The sequence below is a fragment of the Sinocyclocheilus anshuiensis genome, unplaced genomic scaffold (genome assembly GCF_001515605.1).
Source record: "Sinocyclocheilus anshuiensis isolate Anshui unplaced genomic scaffold, SAMN03320099.WGS_v1.1 scaffold466, whole genome shotgun sequence".
NCBI lineage: Eukaryota > Metazoa > Chordata > Actinopteri > Cypriniformes > Cyprinidae > Sinocyclocheilus > Sinocyclocheilus anshuiensis.
In genome coordinates, this window is record NW_015544159.1 from 448,085 (window position 1) to 469,860 (window position 21,776).

Here is a 21,776-nt window from a genome sequence, read left to right on the forward strand (position 1 = left end):
TACTTCAGTCTGTGTGCATTGAATTTATTTAATACACGAGTTTCACAATTTGAGTTGAATTACTGAAATAAATGAACTCATCCACAACATTCTAATTTATTGAGATGCACCTGTATATATATATATATATATATATATATATATATATATATAAACCTGCATATTGTACCTTTAAATTCAAGATATTTTTCACAACAATTTCTTAATATTCATTAGAGAAGTGAATCACGGCAATTTTCTCATGAAAAGTGAGTCAAACTGATGCACTCCATGTTTTGTGTGATTGGCTGTTCGCTGCAGATGTCACACTTTCAGATGCACATGCTTTAAAGTTAATCGTCTGGATCAAATCCTGAGCTGATAGAGAATGAGCATTCTGAACCTGTTCCCTCTGACCCTCATATACTTCAAGCGAAATCGAAGAAAGAACTGGTGTGACATCATTTTGAACAAAATCAGGACAAAATGATGTACGTTTGGAATCCGTTTAGAAAGTTTGAAACATCTTGCCAAACTGAAATTTCCGTAAAAGACCATTTGTCTGTGGCGATTACGCAATATGTAGGTGTGGCTCTGGGGCTTTTCTGGTTCCTTTCTTCTGTTGAGTCCTTTGAGATCAGATGTAAAACCATGAACACTGGAGAAATTATTTATAGTAGAAACTGAAGTAGCAATTCTAATTGAAAGCAAACAGTATACCGCTGCAAAAGTATTTCAAACCTCTTTTTACCCCTAAGTTTACTGGGGCCTTAAATCTAGACTCTGTTCCTCAACAACCTGACCTCCAAAAACATATCAGCCAATATGATGTTAACAAACCCAAATAATTCTGAGTGTGTTCAGATTGGCTAAAAAGAAGTATGGGCCGCTCCCCTCACTGTTGTTTGCTGTGAGTCTGTCACAGAGACAGATGTGATTCCATATTTGAGTGATATCTGTCAGGTACAGCCTGTGCACTTGAGTGCATGTTAGAGTTGTGGCACTCATATGGTAGATGCAAGTTTGCGTCTGGCATGGGGAATGCAATTATCCTATGACACTCCTCTCTCCCTCACAATTTCCTGCCTCCTCTTCACTGTATCATTCTAATAAAGAAGCTGAAGCTCCTGCAATAATAAAAACACATATGGATTGATCAAATACAACACTGAGGTATCATTTTGAATCAAGTCGGACAATGTTTTGGCTGAAACTAGTTAATTTAAAAGTTGTGACATCAACAAATGGCAAATTAGGAAGTGTTTAGAGTGTACTGTACTTCAACAAATAATGGTGAAATTGGAAACTGCTGTTGCCACAGAGACAGTGTTACCCAACTTTAAGAGGGAAATCAATCCTAGAGTCATGACATCACTTCAGCGAGGCGCTTCAAGAGCTGAGCTTATCACATGTGCAAAGTTTGGCACGTCTAACTAGACAGCTCAGACATCTCAGTTAGCTCCAGGGTGCCGCTTAGGTGGAGTCCTTCATGTCGGTCCCTTCTGCTTAAAAACAAATTCAAGGACGTACGTGTCCAGTAAGAGTAAGTGAGCTGCATTACTGAAAGGCACCATTACTGCATAAGTTATTTCATGTGTATATGCAGCTGAGAAGGAAGGTTAGCAACTACTACTGTCAGGAAAACAGGTAAAACAGCTAGCAGAGAAACACGACTGATGGACAATATAATGATATACATAATGATATATAAGAATGGCCCTGTATATAGATAGATAGATAGATAGATAGACAGACAGACAGACAGACAGACAGACAGACAGACAGACAGACAGACTAAAATATAAGATTTTTTATGTTTTTGAAAGAATCCTCTTATGCTTTACAGACAGACAGACAGACAGACAGACAAGACAGACAGACAGACATAAATTTAAAATATAAGATTTTTTATGTTTTTGAAAGAATCCTCTTATGCTTTGAGATAAAAAATACAGTAGAAACAGTAATACTGTCAAATATTACTGCAATTTTTTATTTTTTGAGGATGGAAAGTTAAAAAGAGAACAATTTACTCAAAATAGCGATAACAATTTTTACTGTTATTTTTTATCAGATTTGATTTGTTATAAAAAAAAAAAAACATTTGAATGAAGTTGTTTGATTTAGTTATAATTTCTAGCACTAACATTTGATAAATACTCACAAAAATACTAATTAAAAAAATAATTGTAATGTTATAATGCAGTAGACACTTTAAAGGTATAACCAGGAATATGTAACATAAAAAATATGTATATGTTTGTTAAACTTATTATTATAAGGTATAATTAATTTAACAGATTATCCTATAGTTTAATTAGGATACATATTATCATAATGCCTTATATTTATAAAATGATTGTCAGGTTAGTCAGCTACTTCACTACACCAAACTCAGCTACTGAGCTAAAATAAAATAAATAAAATAATAATAATAATTGCATACAATTGCTCAGAAAATCCTTTTACAATACATTATATATTCTGGCTTTGTAGAAAATGGTGCTAAAAATGTTAAGCATGTATTGACAAGTAAGTGCGCCAACACACAATTCCAGCAAACGTGTTTCCATTAACCAGGGAGATGCACTTGGGTATTCTTTGTGTAGGTCATAATAGTATGACCCACACTTCCATAATTTCCCTGGTCCTAAAAATACCATTGTTCTATCTCATTAACAGGCCGACAGCACTATAATACACTCCACTGTATCACTGTAATATATGTCAGAGACTAAAATAACCATGGATGTGCTCAGCGTTAATTCAAATCCATTCACCGCCAAGTAAAAATGTGTGGAAAACAGCAATCGCCTACATGGCACCAAATTGAGATCTGCATATCTCTGTTGTGCAGTATGATAGATAGGCAGGGAAATATGGTGCTTTTGTGTGAATTGTATAGCAGGACCCTGAGAGAATTACTGATGGCATGACTGCAGTGCTCTGCATTGTCCATGTGACCTGATGCAGTGTTGTGATATCCAGCATTGTAACTAACTACAAGTAGCAACACTACTGAAAGCTGCAGTATGGAAAATTTGTGTTAAGATCTTTGGTAAGATATCTAACAATCATTATGCCGAATGTCAGTGCCACCGAACTTTGGTAATATTATGCATTTTAAAACAATAGTTTTCAATGAATCAATACAACAATGGGAGACAGTTACCCGCTCAAAACATATTATGTTTTTGTTGTAATTTTTTTGATGTTGTTAATTATAGTCTCTCTGGTAAGAAGATTGCCTGCAATCACAGGGCCAAATATCTGTATTGCATCTAAATAACCAAAAATAAATTATTACATACATACATGCATGCATACTGTACATACATACAATTAAGTTAAATGGTAAATGTCAAGGACTTTTGAGTTGATCAATTAATTTATTTTAAAAAACACACTATATATTGAGTATATATAAATACATGAACAAATTTTTCAGAATTTTCTGTTTCTGGGTGGAGATCAAGTGCAAAATGTCAGATACAACTGTTCTGATATCAGAATTAGGGAAAAAAAAGTCTCATTAAAAAGATTTAAATGGATGAAATTAACAAAATAAAATGTTATCAAGTAGTTTGACATAAAATTTTGTAATTATTTCAGTAACACTTTACAATAAGGTTAATTTTATTAACCTTAGTTAATTACATTAGTTAACATAAACTAACAATGAAAAATACTTGTAAAGCATTTATTAATCCTAGATCATATAAATTGCAATATGTAGTAATACATTATTAAAATCCAAAATTGTATATGTTAATATTAATGAATGCACCTGAGCTCAAATGAACCAAATATGAAGAGTTGTACTTTTATTAATGTTAACAAAGATTAATAAATACTGTAACAAATGTATTGCTCATTGTTAGTTAATATAAGTTAATGCATTAATTAACGTTAACTAATAAACCTTATTGTAAAGTGTGCCATTATTTCTTAGATAAAAAGTGAAGCAGTTTTGTTAAAATATTATACATTTTTGAGAAAAAAAACACTTCTGTCTACACGATATATGGACTATATTGGTATAAATGATTTTCAAAACCTCTTGAAAACAAGATGAATACAACGACTACATTTCTAAGAACTTGGTACAAGTGCTTTCAACTAGATTTCTTTAAAAATACTGTATATCTTGTCATTTGTCATTGTCCCACATCACGTACTTAAGAAGAGCCACTTGTCATAGAGAATCTATACGACCGCATGGCTTGCACTTGATCAGAATTCCTTTAGTGCAGTGTGCAGTTTTAAAAATAACCCCGGAGCGAAAAATCAAGTAGTGTGTGGTGAAGCAAGTTTAGACAAAGTCCTTGACATGAAAGCTGCAAGCCGCAGTGACAGAGACAGAGCTAAGCAGGCTTGTCAAGGAAAGGTGGCATGGAGCCCTTACCGTGAAGGCATAACTCGGCTGTTCTTCATGGTCCACGGGCCTCAGTAGTGTCAGGTAGCGTGCGATCCCACTGGGCGTCACTGCAAAGATGCTGTTGTAGTTGTCCAGAGAGATGTGCACCATGGGATCTTTCGTCTGCAGTGGAAATAAATCACCGTAACTTCCCGTGTCAGAAGGCAGAGACATCAGAAGATAGAGAATGCTGGGAATTTGACTATATAAATTGCTAAGGATGGGAAAAACGCTCATAAAATCCAATGCATTAGAGAAACACACTTTATAAGGGAGAACTCCAGTCAAAAGAGAGATAAACAACTCAAAACCTTCTAAAATAAATTTCAGAAGCACCAACTTGTGAAGTTTAAGACACTGATATCTGAAATGTTAAAATAAATTAAAAGGGATCATACATATCTAAAGAGATTATACAAGAGCAACAGCATTCCAAGACTCAGCTAGCAGCTGAAAATGCACTTTCATGCTTATAAAATGTGCAAAAATAAAGCATTTGTGGCGTTAAAGTGTTGTATCGGCACTGAGGTAAAACATAATGTTATCATGTACACTACCAAACGTTTGGAATAAGAAGGTTTTTCTAATGTTTTTCAAAGACGTCGCTTATGCCCACCAAAGATACATTTATTATGATCAAAAATACAGTAAAGCAGTAATATTGTGAAATATTATTACAATTTAAAATAACTGTTTTATATTTGAATATATTTAAATGTAATTTATTCTTGTTATGACAAAGCAGAATTTTCAGCATCATTACTCCAATCTTCAGTGTCACATGACCCATTCTAATAATTCGAATATATTGATTTGTTATATAATTGATCAATAATTAATAATTGTTCTTTACGGAGCCTCGCACATGGCATGCAGGAAAAAAATAGTAGGCTAAATCGTGTGCACGATTTACTATCCTGTTCCCTCGATTTATAAATTTTGTTCACGATTTACTACTCCGTTCCCTCGATTTATAAATTCTGTGCACGATTTACTAATTCGTTCCCGCGATTTGCTAAATCAGGCACACAATTTATAAATCGAGAGAACGAATTAGTAAATTGTGCGCACAATTTAGCAAATCGAGGGAACAAAATAGTAATCCTGTGCACGTTTTAGTACATCGAGGGAACGAATTAATAAATCGTGCGCACGGTTTATTAATTTTTTTCTTGCATGTCATGTGCAGGGCTCCATAGTTCTTATTTTTATCAATGTTAAAAATAGTTTTTGCTGCTTATTATTTTTGTGAAAATGGTGATTTTTTTTCCCAGGATTCTTTGATTAATAGAAGGCTATAAATAACAGATTTTATTTGAAATAGAAATCATTTGTAACATTATAAGCATCTTTTCTGTCACTTTTGATCAATTCAAAAAAAAAAAAAAAGAATTTTAACTTTCAATTCATTGTCACTATTCTGATTAAAAACAATCCAGATTGTGTAATCTATATGAATGCTGGTATATCATGTGGCGCTCTCATTCCCACCATTAACTATAGGAGCTGTTTGCCATTTATACCTGCTGAAATTCCTCCAGTGCTACAACCCATTCCCACCATTAACTATAGGAGCTGTTTGCCGTTTATACCTGCTGAAATTCCTCCAGTGCTACAACCTGGAGACTATTACTGTAAATCAGCCATTACGCCCTTGCAGTACATACATTTTTCATGCCACACTGTGCATTATGCGGGTACAGACACTGCTGCTGACCTCTTGAAAAGTATGCAGCACATATAATTGTGCCTGAGTATTAATTGCAAAATAAAGTGCATAAGTTGTCAATGCATTTCCCTTTTTAAGGAAACATAAATAATACGTAGCAAATATACTTCATTAAGAAAAACAGTACAAAAAAACAGTAAAATAATGTAAAATTTATGATGCTATCAAAACATTGCTCTGTTTGTTTGAACCACTTCATTAACAGTGTAAAAGTTTGAGGAAGGACTATATGGCCAATGCTAAATAAGTATAAATATAAAATATTAAATTAATATAAATATAAAAAATATGATTATTATTGCAAGTACACTTAGTAGCACACAAATAACACACTTCAGATTAAACACTCATGTTGTTTGAACGCAGTCCTCCAAATTGACCAACTTATTAATGAGATACATTAGATCAATTGCCAGTCTCCCCAAAATGTAAATGAAAATCAATAAACAAGACGCAGGGCAATAATCATGCAAAGCATGAAGCAAATTGAATGATACAAAAAGACAGCACAGCAACATTGAGAAAGAGAGAGAAGGCAAACAAGGGCTTTTCACTTCACACATCTATCACTAATTTCATTAATACCTACAGGCACATCACCGAGATTCAGCTTTAGATGGGAGACAAAACATATGCTTGACATTAGAGTGTTTTCCATCTCTAAGACTGATGGGATTAAAGAGACAGTTCACCCATAAATAAAAATTCTGATGTTGTTTACTCAGCCATGTCATTTCAAACCTGTACGACAAAGATATTTTACAAAATGTTCCGTTTTTTTGTTTTCTTTCCTGTGGTGGCATAGCTGGGTTTTCAGCAGCTGTTACTTTATGTCACATGATCCTTCAGAAAGCATTAATTTGGTGCTCAAGAAACATTTCTCAGTTGAAAACTTTGCTGAAGTTGAAAGCAGTTTTGCTGCTTTTGTGATACACTACCATTCATACACTATCATTAAAAAGTAATAAAAAATAAATAATAATCATAACAATAATAATAATACTTTTATTCAGCAAGTACACATATTAAGCATTAAAAACTGTTTTCAATTTTGTAAATAATAAGAACCATTCTAGCACCAGCAATAATTACTGGTTTGTGAAAGATCGTGTTACACTGAAGACTGGAGTAATTAAGCTGAAAATTCAGCTTTCCCATCACAGGAATAAATTATATTTTTTAAAACATATTGCAAAAGAAAACAGTTATATCATATTTATAATAATACTATTTTTACTGTATTTTGATCAAATAAATGCAGCCTTGGTGACAAAAGAGACTTCTTCCAAAACCATTAAAAAATCCTAATTATTCCAAACTTTTGACGAGTAGCATACACAATACTAGTATAAAAGTTTATGAGAGACGTAGCATGGAAAAGAGCATCATGAACATTCTTTAAAATATCTTCTTTTGTGTTCCACTTATATAGAATGACTTGAGGGTGACTGATAGAATTTTCATTTTTGGCTGCACTGTCCCTTTAAAGCAGAAGACGACTGTCATAGCAGAGTTCGCTATGTTCTAAGTACTTTGCCTTTGCCATCTATAAAGCAGAGATAATTGCAAAGAGTGAACACTCCAGAGAACATTAGTGCAGTGTAAGCACCTCCCCAATAAGTCTCTAAGTGCGAGCCTCCAAGACTGTATCTCTGATGCTCTTTTCAATTTTAATTCGCTTTTCTAAATGCTCCATAGAGCAGGAGCTTTGGTTAACTTCAGAGGAACATTTCTATACACACACATACACACATCCCTCAGGACACGTGAAAGTGATTGCCGTCTGAGCACGAGCACAGAAAGAGAGACTCCTCACCTCCTCAATGTCGTTATCCAGGGCGATAATGGCGAGGGGGGTGGAGAGATTGGCACTGCTCGAGATAGTGGTGCCCAGCGGAGCAGCCTCTGAGATGAATCCATGATAAGTGGCCACCTGGAAGTATGGCGCCTGATTGTTCTCATCAAGCACCTCAATGTGGAGATTAGCGAACGCCGGAAGAGGGTGTCCGTTATCTTGCTCTGCCTAGAGAAAAGAATGCCATAAGTTGAGAGATTCTGACTCAAAGATGGGATACTGGTGTGAAACACAGCTTTTTTGGATTACGGTATGCTGCACATATAATAAGGGCAATGTGATAAGCCCGTATGGGCATACGAGGGCTTAACACTATCTACAGACCTGCCCCTCTAAATTAAATAAAGACCATGGCTCATTAATTCAGGTCATTCCCAAACTTAATTCTCTCAGAGTCTGGCATGCACCCAAGTGCTCGGAGCGCCTGAATATTTAGTGGAGTAACTATTGCTCAAATTCCTACCTCACCAGCGGCCTTCATTTATAAGACTTTCAGCGATAAGAAATTTAAATAAAAATGTAACATCTGAAAATCCTGAACAGGTCTTTGGATTAAAATGTCATGAAGTGATTTTGGTTTAAGGCCTCCATGTAGACCTTGCAATTTTTGTACTGTTAAAATTCCACACTTTTTAAAGGGGACATCGGATGCCTATTTTCCTCAAGTTAGTATGATTCTTTAGGGTCCTCATAAAATGTCTGTAACATACTTTGGTTAAAATTGCTCAATGGTCATGTAAAACAACACCCTTTACCTTATCAAAAACAGCTCTGGGCTGTGTTTCCCGAAACCTTCTTAACGCTACATCGTTCTTAAGTTATGCCTTAAGCTATATCTTATCCTTATTACGTGTTTCCTGAAACATTCTTAGTTCTATCATGAGATTTCTCTGAAGATTTTAGCATGGTAATGGATATGACAATGTTAATATATCTGGTCTTGGCAGAATAGATCTGCTACACTGCTGCTGCTGTTGGTTATTGCTGTATTTGTAGATTATTGCTGCTGCTGCTGCAAGCAAGTACAGGAACTTTCTGCTGCCAATATATAAGCCGATATGGTGCTGTGAGTATTTAAGACATGCTGCTGCACAAATAGCATATAAAATAACCTGTAGCAGATATATACAGGTGGAGCTGGGGAAGGTGGAGGGTTTCAGAGGAACTCTATAAGTGCACTGCAATGCTCAAGCGAATGCTAATCAGCCATTTAAATGTAAAGCAGCAAGCTCATTGGCTGTGTATGCAACGCGAACCAATCAGCTTGTGACAATTCATTTAGTGCTAAGAATATCATCAGTTATGTTAAGGACCCATAGCCGGCGCCATCTAGAGTTTCATGACAGAACTTGGTATTTAAGTATACCTTCTGTAAGTTGGCATTTTAGCACTTCTGACTCAATTGTCCTGTATTCAATAATTACAATATATTCAATAAATTAAATAATTACTTATTTCAGTAATGCCTGAAATAAGGTATCTGGTAAACACAAGCTCAAGATATTTCCATGTTTTATTCTACGACATAAAATACATAAGTAATACACCCATATTGTTTGCCTTGAAAAGGGTGGTTGCTAACAAGTAGCTAAATGTGACTATAGAGCTAATCTGGGATATTAAACACCATCATACTGAACTGGAAAACTCATTTTCTCATTAGTCTCATTAGACTCTTTCACAGCCACATTGTGTTTATAATCATGCTTTTGCAAACACAACATTTCAGGGAAAATTTATTTGAAATAAAGACTGGAAGAGTTGTCAGAAGCGTAATGCTGGTGACGTTGAGGTCATGTGAATGTGGTGTAGTTTCTTTATATCCCATATTTAGCTTTTTACTCCTGACTATTATATTTACTGTGGGCTTTGAAATTCGTAAAAGCTGTGTTCATTTGTGAATATTATAACGATGAACAAAATGTGTAAGAATCACAAACCTTTGTTTTGTCACAGAGCTTATTTTCTGCAATAATCCAAAAGCCGATGGAAAAAAATCCATCTATAATGGTGTGCAGAACTAAAGCATCATCAGTTCTGTTGCAGTTTACTGACAAATATATAAATAGTAAAATACTATAGAAAAGTCCTTAAGCTGTGGGCTGCCTTACTCGAGCATGACTAAAGATGAACTCAGTTCTGCTGTAATATGTGAGCGACTATATCATCACTCTCACATTAGAAACCAAGAAAAATCAGCTTTAGCCATCTGAGTGACAGCACGTATTTCTAGACAGCTACAATTTAGGCTGAAGGGCAAGTTCAGAGTGACATTTAAAGGTACGGAAGAAAGACTGAAAATCAACAAAACTTGACAGAACTGTAAATATGAATGAATATACAGCATCCAGTGTGATAAACATGTAACTCATCAGAATATGAGGTTTATTGCATCAACTAGATTACCTCTCATGCTTAAATTGAAACCTCACAGGCATTTTTGTGGAATGCATGAAAATATGAAATGATGTATATTATTTTGGTGGTGAGATGTATACTGGCTCACGACGAGGCATTATATATCAATATATATATAAGATAATTAAAGTTATAGAAAAAGATTATATTTCTGTCCATAAAGCTATTTTTCTAAGTCTAGTGGATGCCCAGGTTCCGCCCACAGATGGTTGATTGACAGTCTGATGCATTTTAAACATTAAAATGCATGATGCTGAAATTCTGAGTTTGATCTAATGCAATGACATTCATAAGTGTGGCTTAAGTGTCCATATACTTTAGGGGCCACTGTATATCTGATGTATTACAGAATCCCACTGCCAGATAAGTGCAAACGGACAAATTTTGGGATTCTTGTAGCATACAGGCTACGTGATTGGATTTTGAGGCGACTCAAACGGGGGCTCAGCCCCACTTCTTTTGCTTTGAAACTGAGATCTTGACTGGCAGGCTGACATGCTGTTGTCACAAGGACTGATTTTATCTGTGGTGCTACAACTGAAATTCCCTTAGGAAAAACTAAAGAGTTACTCTGTTGCTGATCTTACAGTGATTTGCAGAGGCAAAACTACTGTACCTAGCAGTCTGTGATACAGTGTGAAGTATATCATTCATTTGATCCTGTGTATAACAGCAGTACATTCATGAATATATCCAACCCAGCTAACTTTTTTTTTTTTTTGGTTGTGGGAACATTAAAAAGTCGAATGAAGCACTCAGAACAGTTTGCACCATGACATATAAGTAGACAAAATGCAAAAATCACACACACACACACACACACACACACACACACACACACACATTCCTAGTATATGGTACATTTTCATACCCCTGAAATTGCTATAAAAATGTCCATGATCTTTTCATGACTGATATTGATGCTTCTTATTTATTTATTTACTTATGTATGTATGTATGTATGTATTATAATAATAATAATAATAATAATAATAATAATAATAATAATAATAATAATAATAATAATAATAATAATAATAATAATAATAATAATAATAATAATAATAATAATAATAATAATAATAATAATAATAATAATAATAATAATAATAATAATAATAATAATAATAATAATAATAATAATAATAATAATAATAATAATAATAATAATAATAATAATAATAATAATAATAATAATAATAATAATATTTTTTTTAATTATTTATTTACTGTTGTTTGGCATTTCATTTTACTGTGTTTCATTCATTCATTCATTTCCAAAATAATTATATTTTTTTATCTCCTGATGTTTGATATTTAATTTGCATTTTAAAGAAAATGCATAAATCTGTTTGTTTTATTTATTTTATTCAATGTATGTATGTATAATTTCCTGATGTTTGACATTTAATTTTATGGATTTTTAATTGTTACTCATTATCCAGGCATTTTGTTCATCTATGCATGCATGCATGCATATATTATCTAAAATCATGAGACTTTTTTTTTTATTTCTTGATGTTTGACTTTTAATTTAGCTGATTTTCTTGACAATCATAGATGTATGCATTCATGTATTTATCAAAAATTATAACTTTTTTTTTGTTTTAATTTCCTTATGTTTGATGTTTAATTTCAGTGATTTTCCAGGCATTCAGGCATTCATATATAATAGTTTTATTGTTGCTGTTGTCATTATTACCTTGATTACCAAGTCAAAATTCTGGTACTGCTCCCTGCTGATGGGCTTCAGGAGCTGGAGCTCAGCTGTGGTCCGATTTAAGGAGAAATACTCTGCATATGACGCAGGTTTCCCTACAAAAACAGAAGGTTGAGGAAGAAATGAAGGGACGCATAAGATAAAGGACTTGTATTCAAAAGTTCAGCACTGAACAAATAACTCACCAGGGCACCATGATTTTGAGGCATACACAGTGAGTAGTGTATTCATTTTCATAGCCATACTTCAAACAGAAAGGCAAAATAAAACCACTAATGCACTTCCTCTATAAATAGTGGCACACAAGTGCTTTGTTGATAGTTAAAAGCATGAGGCTGCTCTCATATTGAGCCGCACGTCTGTGGCCTACAATATGTTCTGACATATCCCTGACTGGAGGTCTAACCATTCCGGCGGTGCACTTTAGTTCCTCGGCTCAGGTCGCGAGCGGCGTGGTTCCCTGAGCCTGCTGCTCTGCTTCCAGGTTTCATCTCAAAGCACAGTGGGTGGGCGCACCTTGCCCGTGGCATAAATGCATTTAACTCCTGCTGTATTTCCGACCCGCTGCTCCGCTCTGCCTCTCCTGGAATACCACTGTTTCCTGCACAGTGAGGACTTGTATGCCAGTAGCGACTCAATATAGAGTACAGAGAGCTTACAAAGACTTACCGATGAGAATCGAGTACAGGATTCCTGGGCGGTCTGATGGAGGCTGGATGTTTCTGTCTTGATCCACAGCTTGAATGGGAGGAGTCACGTTGACAGGGTTTACTCGGCTCTGGAAAAGAGACACAGAGAAGATTCTTACGTCATTTACACTGAAAGAGAGAAAAAAAAACTTTCTAAAAAGGTTCACGTAGTATTCATGTTGGTTTTGAAAAACTTGAAAAACTAGAAATGTTATAAATGTAATGACTCTGATAAACATCAAGTAAAAAAGCACTGAAATATTTTCCTTAACCATTGAATACATCTGAGTGTACATATTATTTAAATGTAAATCTATTTTCCTTTTTTATTTTTTTAAGGTTAAAAGTATTATTGTTGTTGTTGTTATTTATTTTATTAATTTATTTTTACAAATAATGTGAATTATTAATTAAATGTCAACAGAATAGCAATTAAATATCATTATGTTTTTGGAGGGTTTTAAAACCTGAACTATGGATTTATGTATGTATGTATGTAAATTGTAAAGAGAGAAAAAAAAACTTTCTAAAAAGGTTCACGTAGTATTCATGTTGGTTTTGAAAAACTTGAAAAACTAGAAATGTTATAAATGTAATGACTCTGATAAACATCAAGTAAAAAAGCACTGAAATATTTTCCTTAACCATTGAATACATCTGAGTGTACATATTATTTAAATGTAAATCTATTTTCCTTTTTTATTTTTTTAAGGTTAAAAGTATTATTGTTGTTGTTGTTATTTATTTTATTAATTTATTTTTACAAATAATGTGAATTATTAATTAAATGTCAACAGAATAGCAATTAAATATCATTATGTTTTTGGAGGGTTTTAAAACCTGAACTATGGATTTATGTATGTATGCATGTAAATTGTAAACATGTAAATTGGTTGCACCACAAGACATTGTTGGTCACATCACATGACTTTGAGGACAAAATTGTAAAAACTGTAAAAAAAAAAAATATTGTCAACACTGCTTCACTGCTTATATTTTCTATTACAAAAATGAATTCATTATTGAATATATATATATATAAAACAGCTGGGAAATAAACCACACGTTTATTTTAGATCTGTAGCAATATACATTAAATAAATCAATAAATCCACTGCTCTCTTGTCTCCTCTGAGGCTGGGACTGTAAATAGTGTTCTGTGCTCATCTGTGCAGCCAAAGGCAGAACAGTTAGCATGTTTTGCTCAAACTTTTGCCATGGCATTACACCGTTGTCGCTTGCGAAATCAAAATGACGGCACCATGGGTGTAAACTTACAGATTAAGGGGGGGTAGTATTATAATGAGATCCTTTGCCACGTCACCAAGGGAGCGAAATCAGATGCACTCATTTTCTCAGACGCTTGCAGAAAAGGGCCTACCAAAACAAAGTTACTGGGTTAATCTTTTTCACGTTTCCTTGGTTGGTAGATGCACCGGGGACCTGATCATAGCACTTAAAACCTGGAAAAGTCAGATTTTCATGATATGTCACCTTTAAGACATTGTGCTCTTAGACTAATTTTTTACTAGAAAACAAGATCAAAAAGATAGAAAACTATGACATAAAATAAACAATAATGGCACTGTATTCCTCTGCCATGGCAGAATAGCAATAAAGGCATTTTGGCACTGTCACGTTATGTCATCGCAACATGTGCAACATACTTGCAAATTTAGAAGAAAGCAGATGGCGAGGGGAGATCCACACCACATAAATTTATCAGGGAACGAAGCGAAAACACAATGATCACAGGTGAGAAGCTGCATCAACATTCCTGTCATTCCTTGCTGCAAATGAGCTGCAGATGTTTGTCCACAGAATTCAAGGCCACATTTCCCCTCTCTCGTTTATGAGCTCCAGAGACCCATCTTCCACGTTTCCTGAGCCTGAGGGATAAGTAAATCTCCCCCTGCCTCTCTCTCTGTCTCAGCCATAATATTACCAGTCAGTAAATATGCTCATCTATAATTCAAGCCGCCTCTGGAAAATGACAGTGTTACAGTGAGTGGCGTGGGTGAACTCAGAGACGCCTTGGTGAAAATAAAGCTGCCAGGGAAAAAAAAAACTGCTCTGCAAGTCAGCAAAAAGCAGGGAGAAACTAATCCTCAAGATAGCTGTGCCAAAACTCTGTTCTGAAAGAGCATTTGTCCATTTGGGAGGCAGGATCTTAAGACAAACATTGACAAGCAAAATGCCTGACACAAGCTTAAAGTTGCCACCAAACGGAAGTAACTTAAGATCTTTTCTTCCTTCTACTGTGACGTACATCCAAGTGTAATGGATTAACAGAAAAAAAAAAATGTAGTGCGCGGACTTGGTTCTGTGCCTCGATTGTTGATTGCATGTTGAGATGTGGGCGTGGCACTCAAAAGTGGAGGCAGATGAATGCAATCTTGCAGTATGTGGAGATTTAGCGGACTAAACGATTGGAGAAGTCCTGCACATGTCACCAGAGAGAAGCCTGTCATTTTCACTGGAAGATTCAGTTATGACATTCTGAATCATTATACACTATGGAAGTCAATGTCTACCGTCAACTGTTCGAAATATCTTTTTCTGTGTTCAACAGCTGAAAGAAATTCATACAGGTCTTTAACGGGCCGCTGTGACACCAAACCCCCTCATGGAAGAAGAAAGCCGTTATGTTTATAACTGTGACAATGATCGCTTAACAGCAGAGGTGTAAAGAGTACCTGAAATCTGTACTTGAGTAAAAGTATAGATACCTTACAGTAAAAATTACTCCATTACAAGTTACAAGTCACCAATTCCAATACTGGACTTGATTAAAAGTCTTAGAGTATCTGATTTGAACAGTACTTACAGTAATTATTTTATTCATACAGAATTTAGGCTCAAACATGCACTAGTCTTCAACACCTAAGATACATGCCAATGAAAAACAAGAAACAGGTGATCTGTGAGGACAGCAATCACGTTTCTTTTCTGAACACCTCAATATTGCAATAAATCAAGGTTGACACAACAGCCTCTTAAACGTCTAACACTGAAACACTAAGTCTCAGTTAAGCTCAAGTACTCAAAAAGGGCATAAGTAAACCAATGTCCTTCAAAAAGTTCTCAGCCATGTCCTCATTTAATTTATCAAACACATGAGATTCACAACTACCTACTAATGCACTCACATTCGAGTAAAGTAACCGTGTTGACACATTTGGGTGAGTAAGGGCAAAACGCTTTAGATGTAGTACCTTCAATGCCCTGTAGATGTCGATATCACTTCTATTGTAGCAGAAATAAACTGCAGCAGAAAAAGTGAGATACTCAGAGGTGCACTAAGCAATATTTGAAAAACGTTTTTGACCAGTGTCGGACAGAGTCCCAAAACACACTCGCTGCCAATCAGCAGTAAGGGTCGTGTCTAGTTGGATCGACTATAGATAGCGAGGGATGGCAGATAAAAAAAAAGAGGAACATTTCGGAGGAACTAAACATTAAAAAGAAGGCTTACGATCAGGCAAGAGGTAGGACCCGCGTAAATATATTATATATTATATTATATATAAATATATTAAAGCAGCTTTCCAGCAGTGGAGAGAACTCAAGGATCGGCAAGGCCTGGAATCAGACGCAGAGGTTGCTTTGTTTCTTCTTGATAGGTGAGTTACATTGATTTTGCTTTGTTTCACACAACTAATCTGTGTTGGCTTTTGCTTGAATATGCTGCGCATAGCAGATTCTGCCACCGTTGCTGCAGTTGTGTACGTACGTGTGGGGTGGAGTTATCAAAATAGGGCCGAGGTCCTGTTGTGGTATGGGCGTGTTTGTTTTGGTGCTTTCAAATATCAACATTGTTCAGTAGCCCCTCACTGCAGTGGAGACGGGTAGGTTTAGGTATATGTAAGGTGGAAGGAGTTGGATCTGGATCCAACCACGCCCCCTGGATCTTGTGTTCTGCAGTGAGGACCATGTCACATTGTTTGACAAAATTCGCTTAGTGCACCTTTAAGTACACCTTTAATTGCATTGACTCGAATACTTTACATGACTGCTGGATCAACTAACCGCTGGTTTTTCAAAAGTATGTTACGTTCACGGCACAGACTCATGATGACTGACAACAGCATTCTTGAATGAAATGACAGTAATTTACGCCTCAAAAGGAATAACATTAAGTTGGTTACTATTCTAAAATGAGACATCGTCAATCACTTAAGTAAATGACAAATGTGACCTCCAGAGGGCAAAGCTATGACACACAGCAAATAACTTTCAATTTCAGTAGCAAAGAAAGAAAAGAAAAAATTAATTAAATGTAATTTTTAAGTAGGAAAACTAAAATAGTATTTTCTTGTAAAACATACTCCACAAATCATTATTTACAACTTCAAAAAATACTTCTTTACATTGTATTATGTATTTTAGCAATCCATTTTTCTCTCATGTTTTCTGTTGTTTGCTTATAATCAGAACGAGCAATGTTCAATGCATGAATAAATCACTCTTCTGCATCATTTTGTGTCAATGAATCAGTCAAAATATGTCAGCGAAATGGTTTGAATATGCTGATTCAGACTGTTCACTCACGCACTGAATCGTTTGGAGTGGTTTCTCAGTCTTTAAAATAATAATAGGAGCACTAGATGAAGTGGATCTCTACCTAAAATCAACTGAAATCAAACCTGCCAGAGATGAAGAGAGTCTTTACCAGAGTGCAAACCAGTTTTGCCTCACAGCATGTATTTTTTGACAGCCGTCTTTGATTAGCCTTGTCTGATCGGACATAAACATTGTGCTGGCACCTGTAATGAGCCTAAAGATAGACAGAATATGACTGTTTAAATATGTACAGAAGTGTGCACAAATCTTAGACATGTTACATTTTTTATTTAGTTATTTATATTTTTTGCATTAGTCTGCCAATAGAAAAAAATATTTTACATTTCCAAACTAACATTTTGCCATTAATTATTATTATTATTATTACTCCTTTATTTATCCAGGAAAACATCCCACTGACATACAACATCTCTTCTTCCAGGGAGAAAATGGCAGCAAGAAGTCCAACAACAAACAGTATGGACCACACAGAAATCTGATCTCAACATCCAGTCCAACATGAACAAACTTCCACTCAAAAAAAAAAAAAGAAAAGAAAAAAGAATGAAAGAAATAATAAACACTACACATAATTAAAATAAAGGTTCTTTATTGGCATCTATGGTTACATGAAGAACCTTTAACAGTGATGGAACCTTTCCATTCCACAAAAGGTTCTTTGTAGTGGAAAATGTTCTTTAGATTATTAAAATGTTCTTAAAACAAAGAAAATAGTTTTTTTTTAAGAACTGTTTGTTGAAAGGTTCCTTGGGAAACATAAAATGGTTATTCTATGGCATTGCTTTTGGCACTCTTATTTTTAAGGGTACGGGTAAAAATCAAAATGTGGTTTAGAAAACTATTAGCACACATATTTTCAGTATCTGCAAATCACAAACACCAAATTTAAGGAGAAAGATAAGATCTCAAAGTTCTTTTTTCATTTCAGCAGAACAGAACACACTGCCCACTGTCTTGGCTATGCTACATAAAAAAATGGTAACTGGACAAACAAATGCATGTATTCCTCCTAGACTTAATAAGCAGCAGCAGAAAATCAGCATGGTTAAGATTTATTTCTCATGGTTGCCCTGTAATTCCCAGCCCCTGCAATTATAATGCCTCTGATAGCAGTAAATCACAAGCTCGTGGGGTCTTCGCTGGGTGTGATTACCCATAATACTCTCTCAGTCATCCATTATGCACACAAATGCTGCATGTGTATTGTCCTGGGAGAAAATACTCAAGGGAAAATTACTTATTTACAATAATATATAATATTACTTATGCAAGTCATCAAAAGCCAAAGTAGCTCACAATTCATTTGAATTTGTCCTTGAATAAAAGAAACTAGGCTGTAACGCAGTGAGCTTTGATTCATATTTGCTAGAGCAATGTTTGTTCACATGAACATAAACATCACTATTTTGAAATGCATGAAATTATTCAATCGAAATCTAAAACACATACAATAGGCAAAATTGCATACTGTAGAGATTGGGACAAACCTCATAAGACATCTTCTAAACCCTTCCTCATTTGAATAGCAATATAAAAGACTGCTTTCCAGTGCTGTTTTAATATTATTTATATACCATTTTCAAATATTTTGAAATAGCTTTTATTTTTACATTTTCATTTTAGTCTAAGTTATAGTAATTTCATTATGTGCTTTTGTCATTTTTATTACTATTATTATTTTAACATGTTTTATTTGGCTTTCATTTATTTAAATTTTAATAATTTAGCAATTAGTGTTTATTTTATTTCAGACAGTTGGCCAGGCAATTTATTTGATCTGTTTTAAGTTTTGAATTTAATATTTATATTTTATATTTATATTTCAGCTTCATTTCCTTTTGATTTTTAATAGTTTTAGTTTTAGCTATAGTTAGTTTGTAGTTAAAACATATGCATTCATTAACAGATGTAACTCAAATTGTGCTGTACTTACAGTAGGACCGTATCAAATACCGTATAAACAGGTAACTGTCAATCCTTTTCACTAATTTGCAAAAAATAATTTGCCAATTGTAGTGACAGACAGCAAATGTCAGGACTCCATACTGTCTCTACAAAGATTTAATTTGTTAGTATAAATGGATAATTCTGGATCTAAATTCCAATTGAATGAGCCATGTTTTAGTCCAGCCACTGTAAAATACAGATAAACAGAAAAATATCAGGTTGAATAACAATTGCATAAAAAGTTAAATTCTAAAACTATACAAATGTGGAATAATTGATTATATAATAATAACTTATTTCAATAATTGAAATTAATTGAAATGTTTATTACACATTTCTGTTGCTGCCATTTTTCAACTTTCATATTATCATATTTGTGATCATTAAGTTGTTCTTTTTTTCTTATTCCCTACTGCACCCAAACAAAATGGGAGTTTGGTCTCACTCAACAGCTACACGATAGCCATATTTTCAGCCATTTTTCCTAAACTGACAGAGGTTGACAGCCAGTAATATTAGTGATTGACAGCAAAACAATAACCCGTGATGCAAGCTCTTATGTCACATGTATGTCAGTGACCTGACAGGCAGCTAATTGTGGACTGTTGTTCTGTTAATACAGCACTTACCAACCGAACACACGCTAAACATTCAGTCATGACCCTTGACAATTGCAGGTAGTCACTTTGGTTATAGAATGCAGTTGTCACTTGCTTTCATAACTGAACCATATTTAGCTCTTCAAACAGCGCTGACAAGTGTATTGTCCTGTTGTGTTAATGCACCCAAAGGCCCATAATATACCTAAGTTAATGCAAACACTTCTTCCTATGCAAGCTCATGCAACTGTTTGCTGAAATGTGTCACAATACAATTCAAAATGTAATGCAATTCTCAGTGTTACCACAAGTGGTGCGATAGTGGGTTTTAAAGGGGTCATATGATGCGATTTCAATTTTTCCTTTCTCTTTGGAGTGTTACAAGCTCTTGGTGCATAAAGAAGATGTAAGTTTTTGTTGTCACATTAACTAATGTCATGGTGGAGAAACAGTTTGACTTATAATCATACACTCAGTGTTGGGGGTAACGCATTAAAAGTAACATGAGTTACGAACCACAAGTTACTTTGCTTTCCATAAAAAGTAACTAAGTAACACAATTAGTTACTTTTTGTGGAGTAACGCAATTTTGTAATAAATTACTTGTAAAAGTAACTTCCCCCTACACTACACACACTACTGTTCTAAATGTGGTGGGTTGGTAAGATTTTTTTGATTTCTGAAAGAAGTCTCTTATGCTCAACAACACTGCATTTATTTGATAAAAATAAAGTACAATTTTATGAACAATTATTACAATTCAAATGAGCTGATTTCTATTTTAAAATATTTTAAAATGTAATTTATTCCTGTGATGGCATCCCTAATTTTTCAGCATCATTACTCCAGTCTTCAGTGTCACATTCTAATATGCTGATTTGATGCTCAAGAAATATTTATTTTTATTACCAATGTTGTGTTGCTTATTTATGAACCTGTGTCGACTATGTTTCTGGCCAAAGTGTTCAGGGGGTGAGATGAGCTCAGCCCATATGGGATCTTTGAACCCGGTCTTTCATTACAGTAATTAATGAGGAACGTGACTCATTACTGGCGTTTTATTAACCTCCCACCACGAGCTCCCAACAGTAGGCCGCTGAAGCAATAAACTGGCCAAATAACCAAATTAGAATATCAAAAAGTGTTGTCATCCCTGTTCACTGCCCTTTAGATAAGACTGGCCTGACTCCAGAATGGTTCTCCACAGAGAGTCCACATGCACCATCTACTCCAATATAACACATTCAGACCCCCGCTGGGATAAAAGGAATTATTAAATCGGTTAAAAATAGATTTAATAATCTGTCTGTTGAGTGCAAAATAAAATTTTACACAGTAAAACTTTTTTCTTATTATTTAAAATTATTAATAAATGAATGTATTCTTGTTTTATTGTATCCCATTAAATAACGATACATAAATTCATGAAAATTCTGTTAAACAATAAAAACTTAGATGTCTAGATATTAGTCAATCTCTAACACTACCTTAAAACAACATAGCAAAAGTGCTAAACTGCATATATGTCAGACTCTGGGCCAGGTTTTGTGTGTGTCTTTGCTCCCTATGTGCTCCGTCTTCCAGTTTCTCTGTCTCGTGTTTTGAATTCATTGTTCCCAGGTGTTTCCAATGTTAATTGTCATTAGTTCCAGGTGTCCCTTGTCTTCCCCTCATCAGTTCCTGTGTTTTATTTTCGTTTTTGAACAGTTTTTTGTTTTCCTTTCTCTCCCCTGTTCGTCTCCGCGGTAAGAAGACCGCCCAGCTGTGAAGCGTGCCGGCCGCGCCGTTGTCATGCCCGCCAGCCGGGGCTTTCTCCAGCCCGCTGACCGGGCTGATGTC

At 34.8% G+C, this 21,776-nt stretch overlaps 1 protein-coding gene across 1 annotated transcript in view; it reads right to left on the reverse strand.

The window, feature by feature from the left end:
• The window catches only part of pcdh15b (protocadherin-related 15b), a 216,475-nt gene that overhangs the window by 121,771 nt on the left and 72,928 nt on the right, over nt 1–21,776 (reverse strand). Inside the window, exons 10-13 of the mRNA XM_016495480.1 lie at nt 12,788–12,896; nt 12,101–12,213; nt 7,942–8,148; nt 4,385–4,519 (exon numbers count right to left, since the gene is read on the reverse strand). Coding sequence (XP_016350966.1) covers nt 4,385–4,519; nt 7,942–8,148; nt 12,101–12,213; nt 12,788–12,896 — 564 coding nt within the window. The remainder of the gene's footprint in view (nt 1–4,384; nt 4,520–7,941; nt 8,149–12,100; nt 12,214–12,787; nt 12,897–21,776) is intronic.